General features: G+C 47.3%; 1 protein-coding gene across 1 annotated transcript in view; it reads left to right on the plus strand.

Annotated features, from left to right (window-relative positions):
* Window positions 1-21403, plus strand: part of NPHP4 (nephrocystin 4) — a 354636-nt gene that overhangs the window by 235128 nt on the left and 98105 nt on the right. The window contains exon 18 of the mRNA XM_073603693.1: window positions 11855-12035. Within this exon, the coding sequence (XP_073459794.1) occupies window positions 11855-12035 (181 nt within the window). The remainder of the gene's footprint in view (window positions 1-11854; window positions 12036-21403) is intronic.

The following is a 21403-nucleotide window of genomic DNA, read 5'->3' on the forward strand; positions in this document are numbered from 1 at the left end:
CAGTTTTCCAGAGAAGGATCACTTTGATGACATTGGCCAGCTTTAACATATATTACAATGAAAGCAAATTAGACTCCTGTTTTTTATTAAATTTGCTATGAATATGTAATGGTTACCATGTGGTTACACCTTGTTAGTATCTCATGTGTTGTACATATGAAAGCCATTTAGGACCTGAACACACATCTGCATCTCAACTGCATAGAGCAGGTTAGTAATTAAAAGGACGGGAGGGCCTGAAGTTGTTGTAATATTCTTTAATGAAGCAATAAGTTATACTCATGGTGCTGTAATCCCATTGAATGTTGTTTATTTTGGTGTTTTGGAGTCGCACACAAGAAGAACGAACTGAAAAACTGTAAATGCATAATGTTACGATAACAAATTAATTTTCCAGTGCCAGTGGTGGGTGATCCTCAAGGATTCAGAATATGGCATTCATGTATTGATTTGAGTGCTGTTCTCTGCATCATTCTCCTGTGGGCACAGAGTGGCTTGATGACATAGGGGGAGTGTCCTTCATGCCCTGGGCACAATCCTGGAGGAGGAGTGGCAGCTGGAACTCAAGGAGGAGTGGGATCTGGGACTGAAGAAAGAGAAGCAGCAACTGGGAATGGAGGAGGAGAGGAAGCTGGATCTTGATAAGTGGCAGCTGGGACTAGAGGAGGAGTGGCAGCTGGGACTATAGGGGGAGTAGCAGCTGGGACTGGAGGAGAAGTGGTAGTTAGGACTGGAGTAAGACAGGCAGAGCTGGGGCTGAAGGAGTGGCAGCTGTAACTGGAGGGGCAGGGGATCTGGGAATGTAGGGTGGGAGTGGCAGCTGGAGCTGAAGAAGGTGTGGGAGCTGGGACTGATGAAGCTGTGGGAGCTGGGACTGAAGAAGGTGTGGGAGCTGGAGGAGCTGAAGTAGGTGTGGGAGCTGGGACTGAAGAAGGTGTGGGAGGTGGGACTGAAGAAGGTGTGGGTGCTGGGACCGAAGAAGGTGTGGGAGCTGGGACTGAAGAAGGTGTGGGAGCTGGGACTGAAGAAGGTGTGGGAGCTGGGACCGAAAAAGGTTTGGGAGCTGGGACTGAAGAAGGTGTGGGAGCTGGGACTGAAGGAGGTGTGAGAGCTGGGACTGAAGGAGGTGTGGGAGCTGGGACTGAAGGAGGTGTGAGAGCTGGGACTGAAGGAGGTGTGGTAGCTGGGACTGAAGGAGGTGTGGTAGCTGGGACTGAAGGAGGTGTGGTAGCTGGGACTGAAGGAGGTGTGGTAGCTGGGACTGAAGAAGGTGTGGGAGCTGGGACTGAAGAAGGTGTGGGAGCTGGGACCGAAAAAGGTTTGGGAGCTGGGACTGAAGAAGGTGTGGGAGCTGGGACTGAAGGAGGTGTGAGAGCTGGGACTGAAGGAGGTGTGGGAGCTGGGACTGAAGGAGGTGTGAGAGCTGGGACTGAAGGAGGTGTGGTAGCTGGGACTGAAGGAGGTGTGGTAGCTGGGACTGAAGAAGGTATGGGAGCTGGGACTGAAGAAGGTGTGGGAGCTGGGACTGAAGAAGGTGTGGGAGCTGGGACTGAAGGAGGTGTGGGAGCAGGGACGTAAGAAGGTGTGGGATCTGGGACTGAAGAAAGAGAAGCAGCAACTGGGACTAGAGGAGGAGTGGCAGCTGGGACTAGAGGAGGAGTAGCAGCTGGGACTATAGGGGGAGTAGCAGCTGGGGACTGGAGGGGAAGCGGCAGCTGGGGCTGGAGGGGAAATTACAGCTGGGACTGAAGGAGGAGTAGCAGCTGGGAGTGGAGGAAGAGTGGCAACAGGGGCTGGAAAGGAGCAGTAGCTGGGGACTGAAGGGTGAATGGCATCTAGGACTAGAGGAGGAGTGGCAGCTGAGACTGGGAAGGAGTGGCAGTTGGGGCTGGAGGGGGAGCAGCAGCTGGGAATGGCGGGGAAGCGGCAGCTGGGACTGGAGGTGGAGCGGCAGCTGGGACTGGAGGGGAAAACTGGAGACTGTAGGGGAGCGGCAGCTGGGGCTGGAAGGGGGGGTGGTAACTGGCTCTGGAGTGGGACATGCAGAGATGGTGAGAACAGATTTGGGAACTTTTTTTTGGAGAGGCGGAAAGAAGAGAATTTTGCCTAAAAATAATAACGTAGTGGCGTTCAGCTTTAAGGCAGCCAAATGTGGATTGTTCAGGTTCACGGCGTGTTTTGTAGGTATTTTACTTTGGATATTACTTTTTATGTAGTTGCAAGCAGACAGGAGGAAGCAGGTTTATTGTTTTGGAGAATAGCCGCGAGGGTAAACAATGCGCCCTTCTGCTTCTAGGAAATAAACATTTTCATTTTATATATATATATATATATATATATATATATATATATATATATATATATATATATATTTCTGTTCCTCTATATCAGGGATATGCAATTAGCGGACCTCCAGCTGTTGCAAAACTACAAGTCCCATCATGCCTCTGCCTCTGAGTCTCATGCTTGTGGCTGTCAGAGTCTGGCTATGCCTCATGGGACTTGTAGTTCTGCAACATCTGGAGGTCTGCTAATTGCATATCCCTGCTCTATATACTGTGTATTCAGGTGTTTATAATCATTAGATCCCGGGTATAGGAGAAAAGCGCTAACGAACGACGGACAGAGCAACGCATGGCCACATTTCAGCCGTTGCAGAGAGAGAAGAGATTTGATTGGTTGCTATTGATTGGAATCAACAGATCACTCATTGGCTCAAAGAATAGATAAAAGTTATACATAAAGTATTTTTATGTGTTTGATATGCATAGTTTAGTTTAGTGCCACGTTTAGTGGATTTTGGGTTCCTCTGTTGTTGAACCTTTCATGGGATGAACTTAAAGAGGTTATGAAGCCTATTTATTTTTTTTTTTATATAACAAACATGTTATACTTACCTTTCTGCTGTCTGGTGTAAAATATAAATACAGCTATAAAAAAAAAAAAAAAAAAAAAAAAAAGGATCAGTAATTTACTTTACACACTCTGTAGCCGAAAAAAATCGCTTCCACACCCCCCCATAAGGGCCATGACCTGTAGGGAATTTTATAGCATAGCCTATGGATAATATAATATAGGGTACTGAAGTTTATCATCATTTTAGTTTTAAAGTGATACAAAACACACGCTTTGTAATGTACATTCTCCCCTCTATTTCTGTATATGGATGACGGCTCTGTAATCTTTTTAATTAAAAAGTTCCTTTTTCCTAATCGATGTCCAGCTGTCACATGGCCCGGCTCTCTCCCAGCCTGTCTGCAGGGAAACATAAGCAGAAGGAGCTTCTAGTCCTCTGCTGCTGGTCACATGTTCAACATAAAAAAAAAACAAAAAAAAACAGCCTTTGGAATACAGAAAAAAAAAAATAAATAATATCCATAAACTTTTAAATTTTCATACAAATACACATTTGAAATCAAATCTTGATTGTTTTTTGGCAGCAACATGGTGTGGGCGGATTTCTGCCAGTCACAGGCTGTGTCACACCCCTCCAGCCTGCGTCTTAGAATAAGAGGGAGGCAAAGCCACCATCAATCTACATGTAATTTCCCGCCCCCCCATTGTGTATAATTGGTTTGTGGGCATGGAGGAGGGAGGGGGGAGTGGGCTGTCACTGTGTATACGCCCACTCTATAGTCACATGGGCTGCTCAAATGTGATAGGGAGGAACTGCTCAGCATAGAAACTCACTTAAAACTGAGCATGTGCAGAGCTGCCAACACTGATCTGCAAAATCCCCAGCTGAATTGGGGACATGGACAGGAGGGGGAGATAGAGAGCAGCAGGATCAACCAGGATTTTTGCAGAATACGGAAAAGGAATCTCGTAGTGATGAGTGAGTATGAACAGCATGGAATACACCATTTATTCATCGTTTTTTATGATGGGGGTTTAGTGACACTTTAAGGCTTGCTGGCTATCTATTTACTCAGTGCAAGCTTGTCTTTTATATATATAAAAAAAAACTAATTAATAATATTTTGAATGTGGGTGCCCTAAAATGAACTTTTTTAATGACATTTTTAAGTTATTAAATTGTTGCGCTAATATCATGTTACATAAAAAAATTGGAACAACCACCGTTTTATTCTTTAGGGTGTCTGCTTTCAGAAAATGTATATTTTTGGGGGGTTTTAGCTAATCTTTTTTTTAAACGCGCCAAAATGGCTCTGGCAGTGAAAGGGTTAAATGGCACCACCAGGTGAGCCAGCGTCGGATTGGTCGCCGCGGGGCACATGATTCTTCCCTTGTTTGCCGTGACATCTACATAGGGCTCCTCTATAAATATATTAAAGCGATGTTCGCTGGCTCACAACCGCATTCATTATCATATTACTGCAATTTAATCTGGATAAAAGGTTAGGAACACAAATGACTTAGTAAGCATTTTAAACAAGAGCAATTTCGATAAAAATAAGGAATAATGTTAAACGACTTAGCATTGATGGAAAAAAAAAAAAAAAAAAAAAAAAAAGGTCCAACTCGGCTAATTATGTTGAAATACAGTCCAGGCCGGCAAGGCCTTTTATGCCTAGATGGCGGCGGAAGGTGGCCTGAGGACAAAGTCTTGGACTTCTGCCGATGTATGTGATACATAATGGTTTGACATCGAACATAGAACATCAGCAATAAAAACCAATTAAGCCAACCTGCATTACTGTGCCCAGATGTTAGTGTTTGGAACTGGGCACCTGTCATTGGATATTTGAATGCAAATGAAAAATGCCCCATAAGGTCTCTTTTACACTTGCTACAAAATGTGGCGTTGGACGCACTTTTTTTAGAGCACTCTGATTGCTAATCAAAGCCCCCCCCCGTCACTAAATAAAATGGTCACCTTACAGTCCTGGTCACACGCTTTGCTTCAAAAATTATACCCCATGTCGCTTTCTTGGTGCTTCAAAGCGTCTCCAAAGCTTTCATAGAAGTCTATGACAACGCTTGCTTACAGCACCTGAAGCTGTAGGTGAGTGGGGGAAGGAGAGAGGACTGAGTGGCAGAAGATCAGCAGAGCTGGGGGACCGGAAGCAGAAGAATCCAACAGGTGTCATCACACACGGTAAACAAGGTGGGAGAAATATAGCGGGAGGTGAGCAGGGACCAGAGAGAGAGGAGGATCAGCAAACCAGAGGATAAGCAGAGCTGGGGGTTACTACTTAGTGGGGGGATCAGCAAAGCTGGGGGTGCTACTAAATGGGGCATCTGCTGTACGAGGGTACTAATGAGCTGGGGATCTGCTGAGTGGAGGTACTAATGAGCTCGGGATCTGCTGAACGAGGGTACTAATGAGCTCGGGATCTGCTGAACGAGGGTACTAATGAGCTCGGGATCTGCTGAACGAGGGTACTAATGAGCTCGGGATCTGCTGAACGAGGGTACTAATGAGCTCGGGATCTGCTGAACGAGGGTACTAATGAGCTCGGGATCTGCTGAATGAGGGTACTAATGAGCTGGGGATCTGCTGAGTGGAGGTACTAATGAGCTCGGGATCTGATGAACGAGGGCACTAATGAGCTGAGGATCTGCTGTACAAGGGTACTAATGAGTTGAGGATCTGCTGAGTGGTGGTACTAATGAGCTCGGGATCTGCTGAACGAGGGTACTAATGAGCTCGGGATCTGCTGAACGAGGGCACTAATGAGCTGAGGATCTGCTGTACAAGGGTACTAATGAGTTGAGGATCTGCTGAGTGGTGGTACTAATGAGCTCGGGATCTGCTGAACGAGGGTACTAATGAGCTGGGGATCTGCTGTACAAGGGTACTAATGAGTTGAGGATCTGCTGAGTGGTGGTACTAATGAGCTCGGGATCTGCTGAACGAGGGTACTAATGAGCTGGGGATCTGCTGTACAAGGGTACTAATGAGTTGAGGATCTGCTGAGTGGAGGTACTAATGAGCTCGGGATCTGCTGAACGAGGGTGCTAATGAGCTGGGGATCTGCTGAGTGGAGGTACTAATGAGCTCGGAATGGGCTGGGCTTCTTTAAAAATAATAGACTACACACAGGGCATTTGCCAAGCTTCGTTCAAGTGGTAGCAAACTCTATTACACCACTTACACCTACAAGTAAGCCTATAACAAGCCCTGGCCTCTGAGAAGCCGCATATTTGCGTTTGCTTGGCACCTAGAGGTTAATGTGTGTTAAAGTAGAAGCAAGTGTAAATAAGCCCTAAAGAATCTTTCCCCTCCCATCCACCATAACAGTTATCATCAAGGTGAAAGGTCACCTAACCTTAAAGTGATACTAACCACACGCTGTGTGATGTACATTCTCCCTTCTATTTCTGTATGGGGATAACGAATCTGTAATTATTTTAATTAAAAAAAAAATCTAAGTCCCTTTTATTCCTAATGGATATCCGGCTGTCACATCTGGCTGTCCCTGCAGACAGGCTGGACCCTGGACCCGGCTCTCTCCCAGCCTGTCTGCAGGGAAACATAAGCAGGAGGAGCTTCTAGTCCTCTGCTGCTGGTCACATGTTAAAAAAAAAAAAAAAAAAAACAGCCTTTGGAATACAGAGTAATAGTAAATAATTCATATCAATAAAGTGTTTTAAATCGTCATACAAATATATATTTTAAATCAAATCTTTATTATTTTGTGACAATAACATGGTGTGGGGGGCGGATCTCTGCCAGTCACAGGCTGTGCCACGCCCCCTCCAGCCTGTGTCTTAGAATAAGAGGGAGATTAAGCCTCCATCAATCTACACGTAATATCCCGCCCCCCCCCCATTGTGTTTAGCTGGTTAGTGGGCGTGGAGGAGGAGGGAGGGGGTGGGCTGTCATTGGGTATACGCCCACATATGTGACTCTATAGCCATATGGGCTGCTCAGATGTGATAGGGAGGAAATGCTCAGCATAGAAACTCGCTGAAAACTGAGCATGTGCAGAGCTGCCAACACTGCTCTGCAAAATCTCTAGCTAAATTGGGGGCATGAACAGGAGGGGGAGATAGAGAGCAGCAGGATCAACCATTTTTTTTGCAGAATGCAGAAAATTAATCCCTTAGTAACTGAGTGAGTATGAACAGCATGGAATACACCATTTATTCATTGATTTTTATGATGGGGTTTGGTGACACTTTAATGCTGAAGTTTATTCTGCTAACATTTTGCTTCCAGTGCTCCTCCCAAGAACCCCCGGCCCTAATACAACCAGTGGGCTGGCTCCGGTGCGGAGTGGCATAGATACAACAAAGTGTTGGAAACGTTCCTCAGAGATTTTGCTCCATAGTGACATAACATCACGCCGTTCCTGCAGATTTGTCAGCTGCACATCCATGATGCCAATCTCCCGCTCCACCACATGCTAAAGGTGCTCTATTGGATGAGATGTGGTGAGTGTGGAGGCCATTGGAGTACAGGGACCTCATTGTCCAGTGGTGAGATGATTGGAGCTTTGTGACATGGTGCATTATCCTGCTGGAAGGAGCCATCAGAAGATGGGGACACTGTAGTCATAAAGGGATGGACATGGTCAGCAACAATACTCAGGTACCCCATCCCCCACACCATTACACAACCACCACCAGCCTGAACCAGTGATAGCCCATCCCCCACACCATTACACCCCCACCACCAGCCTGAACCGGTGATACCCCATCCCCCACACCATTTCCCCCTCCACCACCAGCCTGAACCGGTGATACCCCATCCCCCACACCATTACACCCCACCACCAGCCTGAACCGGTGATATCCCATCCCCCACACCATTACACCCCCACCACCAGCCTGAACCGGTGATACCCCATCCCCCACACCATTACACCCCCACCACCAGCCTGAACCGGTGATATCCCATCCCCCACACCATTACATCTCCACCACCAGCCTGAACCAGTGATACCCCCATCCCCCACACCATTACACCCCCACCACCAGCCTGAACCGGTGATATCCCATCCCCCACACCATTACACCCCCACCACCAGCCTGAACCGGTGATATCCCATCCCCACACCATTACACCCCCACCACCAGCCTGAACCGGTGATATCCCATCCCCCCACCATTACACCCCCACCACCAGTCTGAACCGGTGATACCCCATCCCCCACACCATTACACCCCCCACCACCAGCCTGAACCGGTGATATCCCATCCCCCACACCATTACACCCCCACCACCAGCCTGAACCAGTGATATCCCATCCCCCACACCATTACACCCCCACCACCAGCCTGAACCGGTGATATCCCATCCCCCACACCATTACACCCCCACCACCAGCCTGAACCGGTGATATCCCATCCCCCACACCATTACACCTCCACCACCAGCCTGAACCGGTGATACCCCATCCCCCACACCATTACACCCCCACCACCAGCCTGAACCGGGGATACCCCATCCCCCACAACATTACACCCCCACCACCAGCCTGAACCGGTGATATCCCATCCCCCACACCATTACACCCCCACCACCAGCCTGAACCGGTGATACCCCATCCCCCACACCATTACACCACCACCACCAGCCTGAACCGGTGATATCCCATCCCCCACACCATTACATCTCCACCACCAGCCTGAACCGGTGATATCCCATCCCCACACCATTACACCCCCACCACCAGCCTGAACCGGTGATATCCCCTCCCCCACACCATTACACCCCCACCACCAGCCTGAACCGGTGATATCCCATCCCCCCACCATTACACCCCCACCACCAGCCTGAACCGGTGATATCCCATCCCCCACACCAATACACCCCCACCACCAGCCTGAACCGGTGATATCCCCTCCCCCACACCATTACACCCCCACCACCAGCCTGAACCGGTGATATCCCATCCCCCACACCATTACACCCCCACCACCAGCCTGAACAGGTGAGGATGGATCCATGCGCCAAATTCTGACCCCACCATCTGAATGTTGGAGCTGAAATCCAGACTCATCAGACTGGGCAACTTTTTTCCAATCTTCTATTGTCCAGTTTTGGTGATCCTGTGCCAATTGTAGCCTCAGTTTCCTGTTCTTAGCTGACAGGAGTGGCACCCGGTGTGGTCTTCTGCTGCGGTAGCCCATCTGCTTCAAGGTTGGATGTGTTGTGCGTTCAGAGATGGTATTCTGCATACCTTGGATGTAACGAGGGGTTATTTAAGTTACTGTTGTCTTTCTATCATCTGGAACCAGTCTGCCCATTCTCCTCTGACCTCAACAAGGCATTTTCCTCCACACAACTGCCGCTCACTGGATATTTTCTCTTTTTCCCACCATTCTCTGTAATCCCCGAGAGATGGTTGTGTGTGAAAATCCCAGAAATACTCAGACCAGCCCGTCTGCCACCAACAACCAACCATGCCACGTTCAAAGTCATCGAGATCCCCTTTTCGGCCCCATTCTGATGCTCAGTTTGAGCTTCAGCAAGTCCTCTTCACCATGTCTAGATGCCTAGTTGCTGCCCTGTGATTGGCTGATTAGCAATTTGTGTTACCAAGCGATGGAACTAATAAAGTGGCTGGTGAGTGTATATACTGACCACATTCATATACGGTATATATGTCATTACATTGCTCGTAGGTCCCTTTAAATACAATATAGTGTATATATCAGGCTGTATTGCCGGCTCGCGGGGAAGGTTTCGGGCAATAATCGCGGATCCGGGTGTTAGATATGATCATAAAAAGATTTCTATTTATTCTTTTTTCCTTAGCAATGTTTCCCCAGCTCATTCCCAGAACCGACACAACATTGATTCATGGAGGAGGAGACGTCTCCCGCCATCCGGCTGTCACTCACACACACAGAATTATGGAGGTGTCTTTGACATTTTAATGAGACTGAAATGTGAAACCGCCGAAAATGGAAAGAAAGCCAAACCGTTACCACCGAGCAGCAGGAATTCATAAAACTCAAGGCTAAAAGTGATCAAAAATGTGTCGAAGGTTATTAAACGCACAGGCAGTGCCTAATAGACAAGCAGTAAACTGTGAAGGATCGATCTCTCTGTGTCTGGGGGGGGGTTATAAAGTCCTATTGTGTACTTGTGGATCTTTTGTATGGTCCTCCTGAATATACATCAAATATCCCCATATGAAGATTTGTACTTCGTCTGTGTCCCCCATTGCAGATTTTCCATCACTTCCTGCTGGGTCAAGCCATTGTCATCGTTGTAGTGAGCCGAGGTAGCAGAAAAACCCAACTGGGATTCGAATCCTTCCGAGGTTTATCTACAACCAGAAAGAAAACGTTTTTAAATTGACAGACATTTTAAAGTAACTCAAAATTTTCGTTAAAAAAATTATATTTAAATATGTATTCCTAACTCACAAAAAATACCTTCTATTGGGCTCAGCCTCCTGTGTTTGTTCTCCTTGGTCCAACTGTATGTAGGAACGTAACCACCCTGCCTTGGTCCCACTGTATGTAGGAACGTAGCCACCCTGCCTTGGTCCCACTGTATGTAGGAACGTAGCCACCCTGCCTTGGTCCCACTGTATGTAGGAACGTAACCACCCTGCCTTGGTCCCACTGTATGTAGGAACGTAACCACCCTGTCTTGGTCTCACTGTATGTAGGAACGTAGTCATCCTGCCTTGGTCTCACTGTATGTAGGAATGTAGCCACCCTGCCTTGGTCTCACTGTATGTAGGAACGTAGCCACCCTGCCTTGGTCTCACTGTATGTAGGAACGTAGCCACCCTGCCTTGGTCTCACTGTATGTAGGAACGTAGCTGCCATGCCTTGGTCCCACTGTATGTAGGAACGTAGCCACCCTGCCTTGGGCCCACTGTATGTAGGAACGTAGCCACCCTGCCTTGGGCCCACTGTATGTAGGAACGTAACCACCCTGCCTTGGTCTCACTGTATGTAGGAACGTAGCCCCCCTGCCTTGGACCCACTGTATATAGGAACGTAGTCATCCTGCCTTGGTCTCACTGTATGTAGGAACGTAGTCATCCTGCCTTGGTCTCACTGTATGTAGGAACGTAGCCACCCTGCCTTGGTCTCACTGTATGTAGGAACGTAGCCACCATGCCTTGGTCTCACTGTATGTAGGAACGTAGTCACCCTGTCTTGGTCTCACTGTATGTAGGAAGGTAGCCACCCTGTCTTGGTCTCACTGTATGTAGGAAGGTAGCCACCATGTCTTGGTCTCACTGTATGTAGGAAGGTAGCCACCCTGTCTTGGTCTCACTGTATGTAGGAATGTAGCCACCCTGTCTTGGTCTCACTGTATGTAGGAACGTAGCCACCCTGCCTTGGTCTCACTGTATGTAGGAACGTAGCCACCCTGCCTTGGCCCCACTTTATGTAGGAACGTAGCCACCCTGCCTTGGTCTCACTGTATGTAGGAACGTAGCCACCCTGCCTTGGTCTCACTGTATGTAGGAACGTAGTCACCCTGTCTTGGTCTCACTGTATGTAGGAACGTAGTCATCCTGCCTTGGTCTCACTGTATGTAGGAACGTAGTCACCCTGTCTTGGTCTCACTGTATGTAGGAACGTAGCCACCCTGCCTTGGTCTCACTGTATGTAGGAACGTAGTCATCCTGTCTTGGTCTCACTGTATGTAGGAACGTAGTCATCCTGCCTTGGTCTCACTGTATGTAGGAACGTAGTCATCCTGCCTTGGTCTCACTGTATGTAGGAACGTAGTCATCCTGCCTTGGTCTCACTGTATGTAGGAACACAGAAACAATTTCATGAAAAATAGATCAAAGGGTTGTTCAGCAGAGAATGTATATGGATTATTTTTAGAGAATAATGATATTTAGTGTCACTATAAGAGCGGCTGCATTAGCCTGACGAGAGACGCGGGTATTTATTGAGGGACACGGGTATTTATTGAGGGACGCGGGTATTTATCATCCTCTTTCTCCTTTGTGTTTGGCAGCATTTGTTACGCCAAGGTCGCGCCGCGGTTCAGGTGTCTCACGAGTTGGAAGTCATCACAACAGAATATGAACAGGAGACGATGGTGATGAGCGGCGACATCTCGAAGCAAGGTGTTGTAAAACCCATCGGAGTGCACACCGTTATTAAAGGAAGACTCCACCTCCGCATGGGCAATGCTGGTAAGGAACCCTCTTCTACCACCTACGTGACTGAATGTTATTCTTAAAGGGGAAGTCCAGGAAAACACCTCAATACACAGATAACATAAACTATATTGTCAAAAGTATTGGGACGCCTGCCTTTACACACACATGAACTTTAATGACATCCCAGTCTTAGTCCGGAGGGTTCAATATTGAGTTGGCTCCGCCCTTTACAGCTATAACAGCTTCAACTCTTCTGGGAAGGCCGTCCACAAGGTTTAGGAGGGTGTCTATGGGAATGTTTGACCATTCTTCCAGAAGAGCATTTGTGAGGTCAGGCACTGATGTTGGACGAGAAGGCCTGGCTCACAGTCTCCGCTCTAATTTACCTCAAAGGTGTTTTTATCAGGTTGAGGTCAGGACTCTGTACAGGCCAGTCAAGTCTCTCCACCCCAAACTCGCTCATCCATGTCTTTATGTCATCAGTGTAGCTTATAAGTGCCCATCCGTGCAGCCTCATCAGCACACATCAGTGTCGCCTCATTAGTGCCCATCAGTGCAGCTTATCAGTGCCACTTCATCAGTGCCCACCCGTGCCTCCTCATCAGCACACATCAGTGTCGCTTCATTAGTGCCCATCAGTGCAGCTTATCAGTGCCACTTCATCAGTGCCCACCCGTGCCTCCTCATCAGCACACATCAGTGTCGCCTCATTAGTGCCCATCAGTGCAGGTTTATCAGTGTCACCTCATCAGTGCCTCCTTATCAGTGCCCATCAGTGCAGCCTCATCAGCACACATCAGTGTCAACTCAATAGTGCCCATTAGTGCAGCTCATCAGTGCCCATCTGTGCCTCCTTATCAGTGCCCATCAGTGCAGCCTCATCAGCACACATCAGTGTCGCCTCAATAGTGCCCATCAGTGCAGCTCATCAGTGCAGCCTCATCAGCACACATCAGTGTCGCCTCATTAGTGCCCATCAGTGCAGCTTTGTCAGTGGCGCCTCATTAGTGCCCATCAGTGCCACCTCATTAGTGCCTATCAGTGCCACCTCATTAGTGCCCATCAGTGCCACCTCATTAGTGCCCATCCGTACCACCTCATTAGTGCCCATCCGTGCAGCTTTATCAGCACAGCTCATCAGTGTCGCCTCATTAATGCCCATCAGTGCCACCTCATCAGTGCCCATCTGTGCCTCCTTATCAGTGCCCATTAGTGCAGCCTCATCAGCACACTTCAGTGTCGCCTCATTAGTGCCCATCAGTGCAGCTTCATCAGAGCAGCTCATCAGTGTCGCCTCATTAATGCCCATCAGTGCCCATCCGTGCCTCCTTATCAGTGACCATCAGTGCAGCCTCATCAGCACACATCAGTGTCGCCTCATTAGTGCCCATCAGTGCAGCTTTATCAGTGGCGCCTCATTAGTGCCTTATTAGTGCCCATCAGTGCCACCTCATTAGTGTCCATCAGTGCCACCTCATTAGTGCCTATCCGTGCCTCCTCATCAGTGCAGCCTCATCAGCACACATCAGTGTCGCCTCATTAGTGCCCATCAGTGCACCTCATCAGTGCAGCTTATCCGTGCCCATCCATGCAGCCTCATCAGTGCCTCCTTGTCAGTGCCCATCAGTGAAGAAGAACAATTTGCAACATTTTAGAACAGAAACTAAGAAAAACGTCATTTTTTTCAAAATTTTCAGTCGTTTTTCATTTGTTAAGCAAAAAATAACCCCCCCCCCCCCCAGCTGTGATTAAATACCACCAAAAGAAAACTCTAGAGAGGAAACGTGTGAAATGAAAGCCTGGCTACAGAACTGTGATAGGTTTTTTTATATATACTTTAATGACAGGTCCTCTTTAATGTGTTTTCTTCTGCCTGGATTATTCTTTCATGTACAATTTAAAGCTTGTTGAATAATTCAGATGTATTTTAAGTAGACCGGACCAGGCAGATGTTTAGCGAGTTGCACGTTTTGCTCCCTGTATTCTCTATGGAGGACTGGAAGCCCTATGGGGGGGACTCCCGGCAAATCTCCAGCTCTGTGTTCTCATATTTGTGCGCTGCTTAGAAGAAAAAGGACTTCTTATATCTCTTCCCCGGCCTAAAGCTGGACATGATGCCGGTTCTGGACAGAACGTGCCTGCGTGGGTTTCAGTTTGGGACAGGCAGCCTCGGTCCCATTCACTCTTTTTCCCACTTGCAATTTTATTTGGGCAATATTCATGCGATTCCTCGTGTCGCAGATGCATACAAAAAAGTATTCATACCCCTTGAAAGTTTCCACATTTTGTCATGTTACAACCAAAAACATAAATGTATTTTATTGGGATTTTATGTGATAGACCAACACAAAGTAGCTCATAATTGTGAAGTGGAAGGAAAATGATAAATGATACAAATAAATATGTGAAAAGTGTGGGGGGGGGGGGGCATTTGTATTCAGCCCCCTTTACTCTGATACCCCTAACTAAGATCTAGTGGAACCAATTACCTTCAGAAGTCACCTTATTAGCAAATAAAGTCCACCTGTGTGTCATTTAAAGCGGGGCTCCACCCAAATTTTGAACAATATCTGTATGTATTCTCTTCCTTGCCTAGATGCTGACATGCCGTTTAAAAAAATTTAAATCGCCGTAATTACCTTTTATTTTTCTATTCTTCTTTGCACTTCCTGTGTTATGGAAATGATTTAAGCTCCAATCGAGCCCAAGGTTATCTGCTGCTGTCTCTAATTTGAAAAGTGTTGATATGCATGCATATAAAAGTAAACACACTGAGACACGCTCAGCGTTGCTACTCATTACACTTTCTGATTTATTCAAGGCGGTGCTAATGTTTTATACACACAAATACGTCATTGCTATGTTAGTCTAATAGGTACATCTCATTGGTTAAGATAGTAAAGAAGATGGAGAATTTTCATAACGAGGTTTGGCTGTCTTTGGTCTTATCTTTAGTTCCGCGTTCTTCTGATGTGTGGGAGGTAGGGGGTACTCGCCATCTTGAGAAAATATAGGAACAGAGCTAATCTGTATACTTATATAATGAGTAAGGAGAAAAATATGTATACACATAAGAAAATAGACATTTTCAGATTATTATTATTATTATTTACATCACATTCCTTCACAATCCCCCCTAAAATGACTATTTTCTCTTTTCTGTCCCTAATACTAAAGGTCCCACTTTGGCCTGGCCCTTCTCCTCAGCAACTCTTTTAGGCTGTATATAGAATTGGGCAGTAACTGTTCACTTCCCTCCTCGATACAGCTGGAGAGGTGCAGTCAGGCGCTATCTATCCCTAAAACCCTATAGGATTGTGAGATTATGGACAGGGAGTGACTGTAGAGGAGTGAAGGGTTTGTCATCTTCCATCATAAGGAGGTCCTCTTCTTCTTGGTGGAGAAATGTAGGTGTGCTATTGTCTACAGCCTTGCTCATTAACTTTTTACAAAAAGGTAGAATACAGCATATAATCAGGGCTAAAAGATCCAGGATTATTAATACCGTTACCCGTATCTGGGCGAGCACCTTCTGCCACCCACTCATCCAGCTAAAATATTGGTCCTATGGGTCTGTGATACCTGAGTTCTTCTTCAACTCTAGTGACAGATCTTCTAATTTCTTTATAGCTAAAGTAACCTTACCATTTGGGCCAATATTATCAGGAATGTATGTACAACAGGTTCCCGTTTTTTCCTATGATTTTACAAAACACCTCCTTTCCCAGATAGCACCATGTCTAAGGCCATCCGGTCCTGGAATGTCATGTAGGAAGTGGGGGCTAACTGATCAGAAATTCCCTGGAGGGCATCTTTAGAGTAATTTACAAATCTCTGTTGGTTATAATATGTGTAGTGTCAGGTCACCTAGAGGCTGGATGACAGATGCACACCGTTGGGATCAGGAGTGCACTGCAAGGTAGTGGACCCTACGGGTGACTGCTGCGGATTGTACCTTGGGAGGTTCAGGAAGCAGGTCTACTGGATCACTGACACAGATCCCACTGGGAGCTAGAGCATAGATTCCCCAGGGCGCGGAGTCTAAGAGCCAGCAGGTGTTCACCAGAGCCTCTAGTGGTGAGGATGGACTGCGCTGCAGTCTGGCTCCAGGTCGCGGTCCCCAGGGTCTCACAGCTCACGCTCACGGTAGACTACAGGAGATGAGGAAGGAGGGAGCTGGCTGGAACATCAGGGTCACAGGCAAACAGGGATGGCCGGGAACAGGCCAAAGTCGGTAACAGAAATCAGATGTAGGAAACACAGCAAGTACACATAGAGGCTAACACACAGTGGTTGATCAGCACTGCTGGCTTGCAGAGGGGAGGTTACAAAAGCTGTCAGGTGAGGGTCAGCTGGTCTCTAGAGATGAACACATGGAGACAGGTATGCTGATCGACAAACTCTATTGCATTACTATGACATGTAGTTAATCCAATCTACATTCTTGCTGACAGTTGTTATGGGGATCAAAGACTCAAAACCAGCTTTTACCTGATCCCTGGCTTTAAATTCATCAGGGACCCCCCTTGTAACCCCTATGACATCTATGTATACATGAGAATCAAAGCTTCCGGAGAGAGCTGTTCGCTTCCTCCTCTGACTGTGTGCTGGGTCAGTGTATGTATCAGGGGTATCTTTGGTTAGGATATGGGGCTTTCTATTTTCATCTTTTTTTTTTCTAATGCACTCTGTGGTCGCCCAGTCTGGTCCTGTGTTCCAACCCACTGGCCCCCACAGAAACCACAACTCTGTCCCCAGTAACTGTCTATGTAGCATACATATATGTCCTTACCGTCAGGGATATCACTGTACCAATGGCATCACCATGAAGGGTCAAACGGACAAGGTACTATGTCACAGTAATCTAAGGTAAAGGTGGTCACATGTGTACCTGAAGAGTTACACCAAAACGTAATTATGTTATCATTTTTGTGATGGCCACCTCCTGGGCCCCTCCCCCCTAGATCAAACAGAAAAAGGATATGCAGCACCCGAAAACACGCTCTCCTGCAGTGATAAGCGTGCATTCAGGTGTTCTTCCTGGCCAACTTGACTGAGGTGGCTGTGGTCAGCAAAACTTGGAATGGTCCATCATAACTTGGCTCAAGGATCTCCAGACAGTAGTTGGTGTGTTCCTGTATCTAATTCAGGATCTGGAATGGAAGAAAACACCTGGACATGCATTCAGGTTAATTCTCGTGATAATGTGGTTAAATAATTAGTCAACACATCAGACTATAACTGTAACTGTTGTAGAAAGTAACAACCAAGTCTGGGAGCTGAACCAAACAAAATTTCATAAGGGGATAGGGCATGTTTCCCCTGGGGGTGTGTCTGACACTGAACAGGGCAATGGGCTAACTGTCTGGCCAACTCATGTTAGTCTCTTGGGCCATCTTTAACATCCTGTTTTTAGTGTCCCATTCATCCTTTCTACCTTCCCGCTACTTTGAGGGTGGTATGGGGTGTGTAGTGCCAACTGAACCCCCAGTGTTGCCCAAATCTCTTTTGTAAGGGTTGTTGTTAGGGCTGGTCCCTGATCTCTCAATATTACCTCTGGGACCCCAAATCTACATACTATCTCACTCAGTAATTTCTTAGTTGTGGTCCTGGAAGTCATGACCACTTCCACTAGGGCGTATTCGAATCTGCTACTTCTTGGCACTTGAGAATGATCAATTTGCATCCTCTGGAATGGGGTATAGGGCTTTTGCCAGGTGCTTCTTCTGTGCATCTTCTGTGCATCCTGGGTTACATTTGGTGCAGATAATGCATGATCTGCAGAAGCTGTCGGTCAGTGGAGTAACTCTTGGTGCAACACTTGTTGATAAGAGAGTTCATAAAGTCCATGTGCCCATTGCACCACGGCTGGGTACATACTCTCTCTCTCTCTCTCTCTCTCTCTCTCTCTTCTGTGTAAGTACAATCTACTTTATTGCTCAAGGTGGTCTAAAAGTTATTATAATGGTAAATAATGAAAAAAATAACAAACATGTCTATACTTACCAGCTCTGTGCCGGCACTTCTGCCCCCCCCCCCCCTCATCCAGTGCTCCCATGGGAAGCAGCACACTCGAGCACCGCTGCTGCATCCATTGACACGGCGCTTGACAAGTGCACGGCGCATGATCGAATAAGGGCTCGGGTAAGTAAAAGGGGGGGGGGCCTGGCACCTAAACATTTCTTACCTTACTGCAAGGAATGCATTAAGGTAAAACATTTTTAGGCTTTACAATCACTTTAATACTCCACCTGGCTCCTTCCCCTAACTCGTTTCCCCCATTAGAGGGTTTACCATATTTTTTTGCCATATTGCTTCTTACAGAAAATTACAGCGGCTGCAGAATGGAAAGGAAAGGGAATTTTTAATAACATTCAATTACAATCTGACTTGTGTAGCAATTGTATATGTTATATTATTCTATTTATTTTTTTTATTATTACTTTATTTGTTTTCCCCCAGAAGTGGAGTTACCTTTTAAGTGAAGGTGTTGCCTTTCTCTGCATGGTTTACTTTAAGTCTATTCTCTATCCTTAGTCCGGGGGGGGTCTGGTCCATGTGACCCCCCCCCCCCCCCGGATCCCGTTATCCTCCCACGTCTCATTAATCGCTCTCTGGAAGTGCGCAGTTGTCAGCTGGTATGGGGGAGCGGGTGGAGATCACACCGGTGTCATGTTTATCCGTTCTCCATCTGTAGCGGTAATGGAACTGGCAGAGTGACAGCACTGCAGGTGGCGGGGAGGACGGGGCTTCTCCTCTCTATCTGCGTCCAACGGCGACGTACAATAAATTTTACATGCAATTAATTCTAGCAAAATTATTATTATTATTATTCTACGGGATTTATATGGCACCAACAGTTTGTGCAGCACTTGTACAGTTACAATATAATACAGGAGGGTTAGGAAGGAAGATAAGAATAGATTGCCCCTATGCTGTATATTCAGAAATAGCTTTTATTAACGATCGCTGTATGTATGGTGATAAAACATTGAAAAGACAAAACCCGCTAATTTTCTATCTCCGTCTTTGCGCAGTACCTGGAACGGCTCGCCGTGTCTTCATTCCGCGCTTCCAATGTCTCTTCTCCTGGTCCTTTCTTTACATTTCAGCTCCTTTATATTGAGCCGCGCCGGCGATTAGCATTATTAGTGATTGTGCGATCGGTTTGCTGTGTGTTGGAACAATGGAGCTAATGGAATCTGATTATTCTTAATCCTATAGTTAAAAAATAAATCACTTGTATCTCTGCATTACATAATCACATTAAAGTTAAAGCTGAACGCCAAGCACACCGCAAAATACACAAATATATATACGCACCGATCAGCCATAACATTATGACCACCCACCATCACCCAACGAGGCATGGACGCCATTCATTTGTGTTTTGCAGTCCAGTTTTAAGTGCATGGATGTTAAAGCGGAGCTCCACCCGAAAGGAGAAGCTCCACTTGTTCACACCCTCCCCCCCCCCCCCGCTGCAACATTTGGCACATTTTTCTGAGGGGGGGGGAGCAGGTACCTGATTTTGACAGGTACCCGCTCCCACTTCCTGGTAAGATCGCCGCACGGCGATCTACGTCATTTCCGGCCCCTCCTCCTTCCCCCTGCTGCCTTCTGGGACAATGGGAGGGGTCTCTAGATCATGTGATGAGACCCATTTGGCCTGGGCAGGAAAGGGGGGGTGTCTGGTATTGAAGGGGTTAAAGAGCAGTAAACCTTTTGTAGTTGAGTTGGTTTCCTGGCCGTGCTGCGGTCCACACATAGAACCTTGTCTTCAGTGTAAGAGCGTAATCAGAGAGCCGTATTCTTTACCCTTGCAGCGTAAGCAGGACTGCGTATCTTACGAGAGCGATCGATTTAATCTTCATTACCTGCTAACTAGCCTCCGCGTCAACTTGTCTCTGCCAGGCGCGGCCTCCCGCCATGAACCTTCACTTGATCTTGACCCTTCCCTGCCCTGTGCTGAGAAATTCTGCGTGATCCGCACAGACCTTGTACACCGCCATGACATCCATTCCTCCAGCCGTTATTAACTTTTCATGTCTCTTTGATCCCTAAGCCCAGGTTCTCCGAAGCCTGTTATCCATGTCTTGCGCTGATGAGAGCTAACAAGCCCAAAACAGTTCTATGCAGGTTGGAAGAAATTGCCAGTTTATTTTAGCCGGTGGCTACGCTACAGAGCCACATTCCTGGATGGCTGGCAGGGCATAAAGGACTTTTTTGCATGGATGCCTTCATTAAAAAGTATTTTTAGCCAGAACTGTTACTTTTAGTTATGGATTGAGTGGTAAAGGGTTAGAATTAATTTCAGCTTTTTGTTGCTAACATTCTACATTCTGTCCTGTACTATTACGCAAAACCCATTGTGGTATTAGGGTGATTATGTTCATGTGGTTTCCAATGAGTTGCCCCAGTACAAACTGTATTTTAGGGCGTGATAGCCCACTTTTATTTGAAAGAAAGACATCAGTTGCCAACGGAGAGGTTCTTCTACATCAACAATTAACTAAGAATGCTGAGCCACATAGCTCCCTTGTCAGCAGCACCGCTGCTCTTCTTACTAGTCCCTCTGACTGTGTTGCCCAGCTTTCCTGCTTCTCTCGGCTCACTCAGCCTTAAACTCCTGGCCTCTGGATAGGGGTTCTCCTGCCCACCTGACTCCTGAGACAAGACCTCCTGGCTACTGGCCGGGGCACCTCTGACCCCTGGTTGAGATTTCCCATCACTTGCCTATTGGATGGGCAGCTCTGACCCCCTAGGTGAGACTTCCTACCTCTTGACTCCTGGCTGGGGCTCCTTTGACCCCTGGTTGAGACCGCTTGACTCTTGACTGGGGCACCTCTGACCCCTTGGTAAGATCTCCTATCACTTAACTCCTGGCTGGGGGCATGTCTAACTCCTGGTTGAGGCCTCCAGTCCTGCACCTCTGAACCCTGGTTGAGACTTCCTGTCTCTTGACTCTTGGCTGGGGCATCTCTAACCCCTGGTTGAGACCTTCTGTCTCTTGACTCCTGGCTGGGGGCATGTCTAACTCCTGGTTGAGGCCTCCTGTCTCTTGAATCCTGGCTGGGGCACCTCTGACCCCTGGTTGAGATTTCCTATCACTTAACTATTGGCTGGGCGCCTCTGACCCCTGGGTGAGACTTCCTACCTCTTGACTCCTGGCTGGGGCTCTTTTGACCCCTGGATGAGACCGCTTGACTCTTGGCTGGGGCACCTCTGACCCCTGGGTAAGATCTGTTGTCTCTTGACTCCTGGCTGGGGCACATCTGACCCCTGGTTGAGACCTCCTGTCTCTTGACTCCAGACTGGGGGCACCTTAAACCCCTGGTTGAGACCTCCTGTCTCTTGACTCCTGGCTGGGGTACCTCTAAATCCCTGGGTGAGACCTCCTG

This window comes from Aquarana catesbeiana, linkage group LG10 (assembly GCF_042186555.1).
Source record: "Aquarana catesbeiana isolate 2022-GZ linkage group LG10, ASM4218655v1, whole genome shotgun sequence".
Taxonomy (NCBI): Eukaryota; Metazoa; Chordata; class Amphibia; order Anura; family Ranidae; genus Aquarana; species Aquarana catesbeiana.